The sequence below is a fragment of the Cryptomeria japonica genome, chromosome 8 (genome assembly GCF_030272615.1).
Source record: "Cryptomeria japonica chromosome 8, Sugi_1.0, whole genome shotgun sequence".
NCBI classification, from domain to species: domain Eukaryota; kingdom Viridiplantae; phylum Streptophyta; class Pinopsida; order Cupressales; family Cupressaceae; genus Cryptomeria; species Cryptomeria japonica.
Genome location: NC_081412.1, coordinates 508,612,366 through 508,625,574, shown reverse-complemented (window position 1 = coordinate 508,625,574; position 13,209 = coordinate 508,612,366). Strand labels below are relative to the sequence as shown.

The following is a 13,209-nucleotide window of genomic DNA, read 5'->3' as shown; positions in this document are numbered from 1 at the left end:
AATGTTGAAATGAATGATGTATTTTGAACATCTGTAGGAATTGATGGAGCAACAAGTGGAACTATGGGTGGATCTAGTAGGGGATTATTACTCCGTGCCCCTAATCTATGTTGTGGCATTCCACGACCAACACCCTGAAATGACTTAATGTCAAAATAATTTGGTTTTTGGTTCATTACAAACTCACAGTATAATTTCTTCAAAAAATAAAAAGGGACCTCATAATTACGATGTGGTGGATAATCAAAAACCATCCACCATCTATCCCAAAAGTGTCTAGCCATTTCTAGATGCACACACCACCTAATTGAAATTTTTTTCTGGTTAGGTTGCATTGGTTCTCTTTTTTTAGGGTTAGTAAAATATGGACATAAATGAGCTTTGGTTATTTTTAGATTAGTGATTTGCCTATAAGTTAAACCATCGGCATAAAAACATGCAACTCTTCTCATCGTCTATGAAATTGATCTAATTGAGAATCAACAGATCTAGCTGACTCGACAATAGTTTGCATTGATTTTGCAAACTCTAGAAGAGGGGGAGGCATGATTGGCTCATTTTGGATAGCAACAATATTTTGTTCAATCACTTGTAGGTTTTCAATAATTCGTTCTCTTAAATAAATTTTATCCAGTCTAGGGGGTGGAGGTGGAGGTGGTGGTGGTGGTGGTGGTGGTGGTGGTGGTGGAGGAGGAGGGGGTTGTGGTGGGGGATTTTCACCTAATAGTTCATCTATATCAAAGAGATCCATGATAAAAAAGAGCTCCTACATATATAAAGATATACATGAATTATATACAACTCTATGTCAAAGAAGAATCTATTTTAGTTTTAAAAAAAAAACATTTATAAATAGTAAGATTTCTATGTTGTTGAATGAGATACACATGGAATATAATATAATATTAAATTTAAAATAATATACATGTACATACTATTGAATCTTTAAATATAAAATTTGCGCACAAAACTTAATAAAAACTTTCAATGAAACTTCATAAATCTAATATATATTCAATTTAATGCATTCATTTCTTGTAAAATCCATCAACTATTAAAATCAACATAAAATATTTCATACATAAGATCAATAAAGAAGTGGGAAATAAGATGATCCTCCTTCTAGTGTAAGAATATATAACGATTGATGATAAGTGATTGAAATTAGATATTGAAATGTAAGATCATTACGCTCTATAAACCAAGATATGATAATATGATCATCATGTGAGGCACAATCATATGATACTAAGATGCAAAAATGCGTGATCAAATAGTGATAATCTATTATATTCTCTAAAATAATAGGCCAATGTATGAACATAAGATATAATTATATATAAATAGAAGGATATACAAAAATGATCTAAAGTGATAAATTGCCCAATGTATGAACATAAGATATAATAGTTTAAGAAAATAGATTAACCAATATACAAACATAAGATAATGCTTTAATAAGATTAAAAAACACTCTATGAACATACATGTGAAGCAAATAGTCTTGAAGATCATAACATAGAACAAAGATTAAAGTATAAGACATAAATCATTATGGGAAACTAGTCTAGTTACTAATAAAGATTAGATAATGTAAAAATAGGAGATAATTTACACATGAAGTAAAAGTAGGATTAAAAAAGGAAATCAAGTGAGAAAATATTAAACATGCCCTACAAGTGGGGTAATAGAATACATGCACAAATTCGTGGAAGTATAAGGATCTAAAGTGATAATAGGATCTAAAGTGATAATAGAATACATGCCCTACAAGTGGGGTAATAGGATCTAAAGTGATAAATTGCCCAATGTATGAACATAAGATAATACTTTAAGAAGATAGATTAACCAATATACAAACATAAGATAATGCTTTAATAAGATTTAAAAAACACTATATGAACATACATGTGAAGCAGATAGTCTTGAAGATCATAATATAGAACACAGATTAAAGTATAAGACATAAATAATTATGAGATATTAGACTAGTTACTAATAGAGATTAGATAATATAAAAATAGGAGATAATTTACAAATGAAGTAAAAGTAGGATTAAAAAAGAAAATCAAGTGAGAAAATATTAAACATGCCCTACAAGTGGCGTAATAGAATACATGCACAAATTCGCGAAAGTATAAGGATCTAAAGTGATAATAGAATGCATGCCCTACAAGTGGGGTAATAGGATCTAAAGTGATAAATTGCCCAATGTATGAACATAAGATAATACTTTAAGAATATAGATTAACCAATATACAAACATAAGATAATGGTTTATTAAGATAAAAAAAAACACTATATGAACACACATGTGAAGAAAATAGTCTTGAAGATCATAAGATAGAACAAAGATTAAAGTATAAGACATAAATGATTATGGGAAATTAGTCTAGTTACTAATAAAGATTAGATAATGTAAAAATAGGAGATAATTTACACATGAAGTAAAAGCAGGATTAAAAAAGGAAATCAAGTGAGAAAATATTAAACATGCCCTACAAGTGGGGTAATAGAATACATGTGCAAATTCGTGGAAGTATAAGGATCTAAAGTGATAATAGGATCTAAAGTGATAAATTGCCTGATCTATGAACATAAGATAATACTTTAAGAAGATAGATTAACCAATATAAAAACATAAGATAATGCTTTAATAAGACTAGAAAAAAACACTATATGAACATACATGTGAAGCAAATAGTCTTGAAGATCATAAGATAGAACAAAGATTAAAGTATAAGACATAAATCATTATGGGAAATTAGTCTAGTTACTAATAAAGATTAGATAATGTAAAAATAGGAGATAATTTACACATGAAGTAAAAATGGGATTAAAAAAGGAAATCAAGTGAGAAAATATTAAACATGCCCTACAAGTGGGGTAATAGAATACGTGCACACATTCGCGGAAGTATAAGGATCTAAAGTGATAATAGAATACATGCCCTACAAGTGGGGTAATAGGATCTAAAGTGATAAATTGCCCAATGTATGAACATAAGATAATACTTTAAGAAGATAGATTAACCAATATACAAATATAAGATAATGCTTTAATAAGATAAACAAAACACTATATGAACATACATGTAAAGCAAATAGTCTTGAACATCATAAGATAGAACAAAGATTAAAGTATAAGACATAAATCATTATGGGAAATTAGTCTAGTTACTAATAAAGATTAGATAATGTAAAAATAGGAAATAATTTACACATGAAGTAAAAGTAGGATTAAAAAAGGAAATCAAGTGAGAAAATATTAAACATGCCCTACAAGTGGGGTAATAGAATACATGCAGAAATTCACGGAAGTATAAGGATCTAAAGTGATAATAGGATCTAAAGTGATAATAGAATGCATGCACTAAAAGTGGGGTAATAGGATCTAAAGTGATAAATTACCCAATGTATGAACATAAGATAATACTTTAAGAAGATCGATTAACCAATATACAAACATAAGATAATGGTTTAATAAGATTAAAAAAACACTATATGAACATACATGTGAAGCAAATAGTCTTAAGAATCAGAAGATAGAACAAAGATTAAAGTATAAAACATAAGTCATTATGGGAAATTAGTCTAGTTACTAACAAAGATTAGATAATGTAAAAATAGGAGATAATTTACACATGAAGTAAAAGTACAATAAAAAAAGGAAATCAAGTGAGAAAATATTAAACATGCCCTACAAGTGGGGTAATAGAATACATGCACAAATTCACGGAACTATAAGGTTCTAAAGTGATAATAGGATCTAAAGTGATAAATTTCCCAATGTATGAACATAAGATAATACTTTAAGAAAATAGATTAACCAATATACAAACATAAGATAATGCTTTAATAAGATTAAAAAAAACACTATATGGACATACATGTGAAGCAAATAATGTTGAAGATCATAAGATAGAACAAAGATTAAAGTATAAGACATAAATCATTATGGGAAATTAGTCTAGTTACTAATAAAGATTAGATAATGTAAAAATAGGAGATAATTTACACATGAAGTAAAAGTAGGATTAAAAAAGAAAGTCAAGTGAGAAAATATTAAACATGCCCTACAAGTGGGGTAATAGAATACATGCAGAAATTCGTGGAAGTATAAGGATCTAAAGTGATAATAGGATCTAAAGTGATAATAGAATGCATGCCCTACAAGTGGGGTTATAGGATCTAAAGTGATAAATTTCCCAATGTATGAACATAAGATAATACTTTAAGAAGATAGATTAACCAATATACAAACATAAGATAATGGTTTAATAAGATAAAAAACCCACTATATCAAGATGCATGTGAAGCAAATAGTCTTGAAGATGATAAGATAGAACAAAGATTAAAGTATAAGACATAAATCATTGTGGGAAATTAGTCTAGTTACTAATAAAGATTAGATAATGTAAAAATAGGACATAATTTACACATGAAGTAAAAGTAGGATTAAAAAAGGAAATCAAGTGAGAAAATATTAAACATGCCCTACAAGTGGGGTAATATAATGCATGCACAAATTCGTGGAAGTATAAGGATCTAAAGTGATAATAGAATACATGCCCTACAAGTGGGGTAATATGATCTAAAGTTTTAAATTTCCCAATGTATGAACATAAGATAATACTTTAAGAAGATAGATTAACCAATATACAAACATAAGATAACGCTTTAATAAGATAAAAAAAACACTATATGAACATATATGTGAAGCAAATAGTCTTTAAGATCATAAGCTAGAACAAAGATTAAAGTATAAAACATAAATCATTATGGGAAATTAGTCTAGTTACTAATAAACATTAGATAATGTAAAAATAGGAGATAATTTACACATGAAGTAAAAGTAGGATTAAAAAAGGAAATCAAGTGAGAAAATATTAAACATGCCCTACAAGTGGGGTAATAGAATACATGCACAAATTCGTGGAAGTATATGGATCTAAAGTGATTAATAGGATCTAAAGTGATAATAGAATACATGCCCTAAAAGTGGGGTAATAGGATCTAAAGTGATAAATTGCCCAATGTATGAACATAAGATAATACTTTAAGAAGATAGATTAACCAATATACAAACATAAGATAATGCTTTAATAAGATTAAAAAAACACTATATGGACATACATGTGAAGCAAATAGTCTTGAAGATCATAAGATAGAACAAAGATTAAAGTATAAGACATAACATTATGGGAAATTAGTCTAGTTACTAATAAAGATTAGATAATGTAAAAATAGGAGATAATTTACACATGAAGTAAAAGTAAGATTAAAAAATAAAATCAAGTGAGAAAATATTAAACATGCGCTACAAGTGAGGTAATAGAATATGAAGTAAACATAAAAGATTAAATTATGTGATATCTAGTGATTTCTCTTTTATGTTATGTGTCACCTCAATGTGTACATTCACTTTGTTGGTTCATCATTATTTTCTTGCATATAGCTAACTATTGTATTGCATATTTGCACCTAGAGGATAGGGTAAGATTACTTGGGTAGATATCTACCTAGGTAGGAATCACATGTTCAACTCATACTCCCTACTTTGGTAGAGATGTGGATATATGTTACTCATCTTCCCAATTTTTTTGTAAGAGTTCTGTATAAATAAGATTTTATATATTAGAATTTTCCTAAAACATGTCTCAAAATGATTAAAACACTTGAATCAAGTTCAAAAACTAGGAATGTGAGATACATGAATGGATGTTGACAAGGATGGTTGTGAATAAAGATAATTTGAATGGATTATGGTATACTCCTAAGTGTAGGGTACTTTTTAAAAAAAATTATACATGATGCCAAGGTACTTGTCCAAGGTGTCATAAGAATGGTTTTCACCCATGAATAAAAAATTATGTTTACTTTTCTCTCTTTATTAATTTTAATGTAAGACCAAATCCTTTAGGTGTGGATATGTTAAATGATACACAAGATATTTAAAAGTTTTTAAAAATCCAATAATAGGACCAACTATGGACCTATTATGCAATGTCATGATGGCTTAATAGGTCCATAATTGGTCCTATCATACTAAGTAAACATGTCTAATTAGTATAGTTTAAGTGTTGGAGATGAATTAGATGATGAAGTTGGCAATTCAAGAAAATCATGTCATGTTGTGGCTTAATAGGTCATATTATGGACCTGTTATGCCATGATGGCATAATAGGTGGACTATTATGAAATGTCATGGCATAATAGGACCTATTATACCATAATAGGTCCTATTATGCCATAATAGGTCCTATTATGCCATAATAGGTCCTATTATGCCATAATAGGTCCTATTATGCCATAATAGGTCCTATTATTCCATGACATGATATAAGAGGACCAACTATGGATCCATTATGCAATGCCATGACATAATAGGACATATTATGCCATCATGGCATAATGTGTCCTATTATGCCATGACATGACATAATGTGTCCATAATTGGTCCTTTTATACCACCACATGATATAATAGGACCATAATAGGACCTTTATGCCATGACATGGCATAAACCTAAGCCTAAACTTTGATATCTAAAATTTGAAGAGTAATGTTAATTACTTATAAGGTTATACTAATAGTGGTAAGTTTTGTATTGCCTAATGAGGATTAAGAACAATTTTGGTACATATGTTCGGTTTTGTTTTGAATGAATTAAGAACAATTTTGGTACATATGTTCGGTTTTTTTTAAATTTCCTTTTCGTTTTTGTTTTTGTTTCGATTTTGTTTTCATTTTTATTTTTTTCGATTTCGTTTTCGTTTTTGTTTTTGTTTTGATTTTGTTTTCGTTTTTGTTTTTGTTTTGATTTCATTTTCGTTTTTTTTTTGTTTCGATTTCATTTTCATTTTTTTTTAAATTTCTATTTCGTTTTCGTTTTGATGTTTCTGAGATATCTAATTTGATATTTTGTTTTGTTAACTATCTAGGTTTGGTTTTGATTTGTAAATTTGTTGATTAGGGTTTAGGGATAACTATTGAATAATATTTTAGATCAAAATCAAGAATTTAAAAATATAAAAACTAATTTATTTATAGGCTACTTAAACAAAAAATTAAACTAATACAAAAAAAACTAAATAATACACAAAAAACAGGAAAAATATACAAGAAAATTATGAAATGTGAAAATAGATGACTGAATGTGTACTTGGGATAGTGGTGGAGGCTTGAAATCGAATCCACAGCATGGGGGCCCATTTTTATCTCCTCTTCTCAATTTACTGTCACGGTGAAAATGAAAAAATTCACCCAAAAAAGGGTAAAAATACAATTTAAAAATGGGGGCCCGTTTACTTTAGCTTCAAGCCCCAATCACCTTTCGGCTCAGGAGCCCGAACCATTAACGGGCCTACATTTTTTTGAAATGGGTAAAATATGGGGGCTGGTTTTGAGGAGCATGTTTTCCAATGCGCAGACTTCCGCGAATTTGTGACTCATTAGCTTGCACTTGCCCTACACATTCAAATGAAGTTGTATAATACTCATTCCTTTTTCAAGGCTTCAAAATGTATCAATTCTTCTCATGGCATGCTTGAAAGTGGACAAGGGTTTAGCTTATAATAAATAAGAAGAGGTGTGAGTCGATCAATAACATATCACAATGGGAGGTTAATATAAGAAGTAATAGGTAAAACAAATATTATTTCAAAATTTTAAATTATTCTTCATATTTTAGGAAGTGTCATAGAGAGTTTGATTAATAAGGAAAAAACACCATAATAAATTTGAAATTTAATAGGATTTCTTGAGAAATACAAAGAGGAAGTTTTGCTAAAAATGTAATTGTATGCTTTGTACTATTAAGAAAAATTAAGGAAGTATAAATAATTCTATATATTGTATACAAGAGTGATTTTAGTTAAGCCTAACACATTATAATAATATTTATACTATATACTTGCAATCTTCAAACCATCCACAAATCCTGACAAAGAATTGAAAAATTTGGTGTTGGTACTTTTGGAGAATCTAATGCAATGTCAAATTGATAGTGTAAAATAAGAAACACTGGAGGTTGGAGAAAATAGAGAATGGAGAATATTTATCATCTCAATCTAACTTCTCACTAAAAAATGATATACAACATGTGAAGCACCATGTCACATTTGTGTCCCTTCATGGAGTGAGTGCGCGCATTTGATATATCTACGTTAGTTCGAGTTCTTTGGTATAGTGTAGGAAGATTAGTTTAATAGCATCATAGGAAGGATATTGACACAATTGGAGAAGAAGTGGGCTCTTGGAGGAGAGTTTTTCTTAGTGTCCAACACTAGTAGAGGGATTTTGAGACACTTGGAGGAAATGTTGAAATTTGGACAAAATATATTCTCTTATTTTGCAAGGAGGATGGATAAAATTTATGTTGTATCATGTTATACGTATGCTTTTTGTAGGGTTTGCAATTAGGAGATCCACTATCAGAGTCAAATTTGTGGTTATTAGGTGCGTGACGAGGATTGACGAAGCTACTTCATCAAAGTTGACAAAAGGATTGTTGTGATCAACTCTTGTAGTAATTTCTTCTTTGTTTGTACAAGAATTGTATGGCTTTATATGCAAATAATTTTTAATGTAGATTATCCCATGAAAGTCAATATTATATTTTATGTTTTTAATATGACTATGTAACAATCATGTAATTGTGTTATATTTGTTCTAGATATCCAATTTTTCAACAAACCAATCATACCATATAGACATGTTGAGCTCATAAATTATATGGATGCCATTATGATAAAAATCTAAGAAACTTATATATATTTTTAGCCTACATCAACAAGAACCATGAAATGATTGATTTCTATAAAGGACAATTAAAATAAAAATCATGGTACTTGAATGTAATTATATTTCATCATTACCTTTTGCATCATAAAATAATCAATAAATACCCATAGGCCCCCATGATTTCTACAACATATCCCCAAGAAATCATAGTGATGATCTAGATCCTCTATAACCAATGACATAATTTCCAACTAGTATAATTGAATCGAGCTTATTGGAGATGAATATATCATACAATCTATCTTGATCAAATATGCCATAATTAAAAGATTAAATAGAAACTTCTTGAGAGTAAAAATCTAGAAGCATGTCAATTTTATTTTTGCTAATCTCATTACACAATAATCATCTATGGTCTCACCACTAAAGGTATGCACCAAATAGATATATTTGCTTGACATCATTATTAATGCATAATAGTAGAATGAAGTGATGGTTTCAATATAAGCAATATAGATAATAGACAATAAATATAACAATGTAAACATAACCATACATAATAGCTTATAATTGTATATGGTATCTAGTGCAACATAAGAGAGATACAAAGCTCCAACAAAAATATTGGGATGTGCTAACCATGCAATACTTAATGTCATCTTAAGATATAGTGAAACCATAACTACCTCCGTAGCTCATATGCCTCACAAGAATTCTCCACATTAAGAACATAAGATAGACCAAGAATGAACCTTGATACATTTTTAGATTGTGCTAACTATATTATCTACAATATCAAGATTATGATCAATGGTCCACTAGTGATCTAAAAATGGCCAACTACATAAAGGAAACGACCTTAATATTGAAAAAGTTAATGCCAACTACTCAATGGTGGAATATGGTTTGATTGTTGGGATAATAGTATCACATTATGATTCATAGATACAAGATCATTTAAAATATTAAATCAAAATGAAACAAAATTACATATTGAGCTCATTATTTTCAATATGTATACTATTAGCACATACAATAGATTACCTCATTAACCTTTTAGCACACATGAAAACTAACCATGATATGATTTATTAGTGTAAAGGACCCAAAACGAAAAGAAGAGAAGAAGAAGAAGAAAAAAAATGAATGTAAATAATGATAGCTAGATACCATTATATTCGATCTTATCCTCCTACACTATAAAATACTCATTATAGTACAAAACCAATTCTAGTAGAGATTCTCTACCAATTAATAAGTATCATCTAGATGCTCCGTAACCAATAGGGCAACTTTTTATTACCATAATCGAATAGATCATCATAGGAGGTATAGAATTAAGATATCTCCAAAAGGTAGTAATCCTAAGATCAAACAAACACTAACAAACCACAAGATTATTATAAAATCGGACCATATAGCAATCAGCACAACTAAACACTGACGACCATACATAACCCTAACGACCATAAAGGAATCGGCATCAAACAAACACTAAAGACCATACATAATCCTCCACAAGAATAGAAAGATTAACCAGAAGGCATGGCAATTGCAGATCCGGTAGAACAAGCCTAGATTCCCCACTTATCCAATGTATGATTGCTTCTTAAATTCCATCGCCTCAATAGCACCTAACGAAAATTTCAAGAAAACTGGTTAAACCATCTGTTCTTAGAGATAACCGTTCTCTTCAATTTTAGACGTAGTCATTATTTTTAACGAAATGTCGAAGCTACGCAAAAATACCATACCAGGGAGAACGTTATTAAATGGAAGGAACTTGAATATGAATTGATAAAGCACTGCCCATTCTTCTACCTTGTTATTGCAGCAACACACATAATGTCTTTACCCCTTGAAGCCACAGTATCTGAAGTGGTTCTTCCTCTCATCGACATTTCCAAATTTCCAAGAGACTTGGATACTCAGGAACTGGACTAACTTCAATATCATCCTGAGCTCGCCAAACTCAGAGAGGCCTGCAAAGAATGGGGATTTTTCCAACTTGTCAATCATGGAATTCCAGTAGATCTTCTACAAAAGGCTGAGAATGGTGGCCGGAATTTATTATCCATGCCTAACGAGGTCAAAGACAAAACCTCAGCTGGTAAGCCATTCGATACTTACTTCCGAAGAGGAAACTATGAGACCTTTCACCTTCGAGACTCGACCAGTCCAGGTTCCTTTGAGCAAATGTATGCAAAACTGTGCCCTGAAAAGAACCCCAATTTATGGTATATTATTCATCTTTCATTTTCCTTCCTCTAATGCCACTTGATTCGGCTATGTCTAATTATTTGAAATTCATGTATTATATTTTGGCAGCGAAGCGATGGCAGCATACGCTTCGTGTGTCTCAGATCTTGCACACAAAATCACAAAAATAATTCTTGCAGGCCTAGGATTGGATGCCCAGAATTTCTACCACAATTACTTTGAAAACTGTGCAAAAGTTTTGCGTATAAACGGTTATTCACTGGAAAACATGTCCATCGGGGAGGAGGCGCTTGTCTCCCATACAGATACTGGGTGCCTCACAATTCTTTATTCAGATGATGTAAGAGGTCTTCAGATTCGATCTGGTAAGGGTGAATGGTTCAACGTCAAACATCTGTCTCATTCATTTGTAGTCAATATGGGGGACTCCCTTAAGGCACGAAATTTTCTTTCCGCCTACCATTATAATTAATTATTTTCTTATTAGTAATGATAAGAGATAGAGATGAAAGATGATTATTTTTGCAGGCGTGGATTAATGGCCGCTACCGCAGCGCAGAGCATCGTGTTATTTGTACAGGTTGCAGAAAGCGCATGTCAATTGTCGTTCTCACCACTTTTCCTGAAGAGACGGAAATCTGGGCGCCTGAGGAGCTTGTGGACGACAACCACCCAAGGCGTTACAAGCCTTTCGTATTCTCAGATTTAATGCGTGAAAAACTTAGTAATAAAGGTGATAATGTAATAAGTAGTGCTCTTGAACGGTTCGCGGGTATATAAAGATTTGTGCGTTCCTGCGGTTTCGCAGTTTTGAGAACGCATTCATGTTGTAAATTGTGTGGTGGTTTTTAGCAACGATATTTAAAAGTCGTCTATTAAAATTAGCATACATATATTATATAATAATATGTATAAAATGTATCAAGAGATGTCAAGCAGATTATATTTCTATCAAAATTATTTCAGGTAAATTTTAATCTATTTTTTCGTATTATTGAAATTTTATTATTTTGTAGTCTATTATCAATTTAGATATTAAATATGATAATAATAATTTCATTATCTATCTTATTCTATTTTTCATTACCTATCTTTTATAATTTAGATATTGGATGAATCTCAAGAGATTCTATAATAAAGGAGGATAGATCATGTAAGAGATTGTGCTTGAACCATTAATCATTCTAGTGGTCACTTATTATAATCGAATTAACTTAATGGACGCTAAGATAATAAACTCAAATCAATTTTATAAAAGATAATTGTAAATGATCACATGCCTCTCTTCTTTGCATTCTGACTTCCACAAATATATAATTGTCCCAACTTTCTTTTTTTATGTACCCACACTCATTGAATCCTTTTGCAGTTGTAGAAGATGCTTCTCAGTGTAATAAATGATTTTTCGACTGTTTATGTAATAAAGAAGCCAAATATGCACATGACTAAAATTATATAAATGGCTAAAATGCAGTTTTCTATATAAAGAAATAAGAATACATGGCAGTTTAGTCACTCCCTAAAGTTGTATGCTTAATTTATTTGAGTTAAATGCTTTTTTTTTTTATAAATTGGACACAAATTGTGTAAAAAAATTTGCATTAAAAAGTGTGTGCTTAGGGAGTAGTTTTGTGGGTGAGACAATGTCAAGACTAGATCAATAACCACTTCTACTTTAAGGAAAAAGCCATATCTTTAAAGAAAGAATATTTCTAAATTTTAGTCCAATCTTAAACTTTTTTATTATAATTCTTTTTAGTTAAAATCAAAGTAATTTTTTAGTTTGGTTGAGTAAAAGAATTTTCAATAGAAATATTATTTTCATTTTTTATTGAGTTTATAGTGTCAATAGATATTCATTTTTATTTATAGGTTTGAATAATGAGATGTAAAGTTTAATTATGTGTGTGGTACTTGTATATTATATTAAACAATGTCCTAACATCGTAGGAAAATTGATGTTCATGTTTAGTGAGAAATAGTCTAGCACATATTTGGATCCATCTTTCTCAATTTTAAGAGATTATAAAAAATAAAGAAGAGGTAATTCTTGTTTTGAACAAAGTCTTTTCTAAAATGCTGTGTATTCATGTGATTGTGTCCTTGTGTTGATGAATTTTACTTTTTTCTCCTCCCTTAAGTGTTTGAGTCATAGGTCATGCTAAGTGCTAAACACAAGCACAAATGTCTAATTAGAATTAGCCAAACAATCTATATTATGAAATATAATGATGTTTATGAAAGG

At 30.1% G+C, this 13,209-nt stretch overlaps 1 protein-coding gene across 1 annotated transcript; it reads left to right on the top strand.

Annotated features, from left to right (window-relative positions):
* The first annotated feature begins 10,470 nt into the window (after positions 1–10,470).
* LOC131857754 (2-oxoglutarate-dependent dioxygenase DAO-like) lies at positions 10,471–11,744 on the top strand. The gene is made up of 4 exons (XM_059210467.1): positions 10,471–10,508; positions 10,721–10,981; positions 11,073–11,304; positions 11,493–11,744. The coding sequence occupies exons 1-4, from the start codon at positions 10,471–10,473 to the stop codon at positions 11,742–11,744; spliced, it is 783 nt and encodes a 260-aa protein (XP_059066450.1).
* The last annotated feature ends 1,465 nt before the right edge of the window (positions 11,745–13,209 follow it).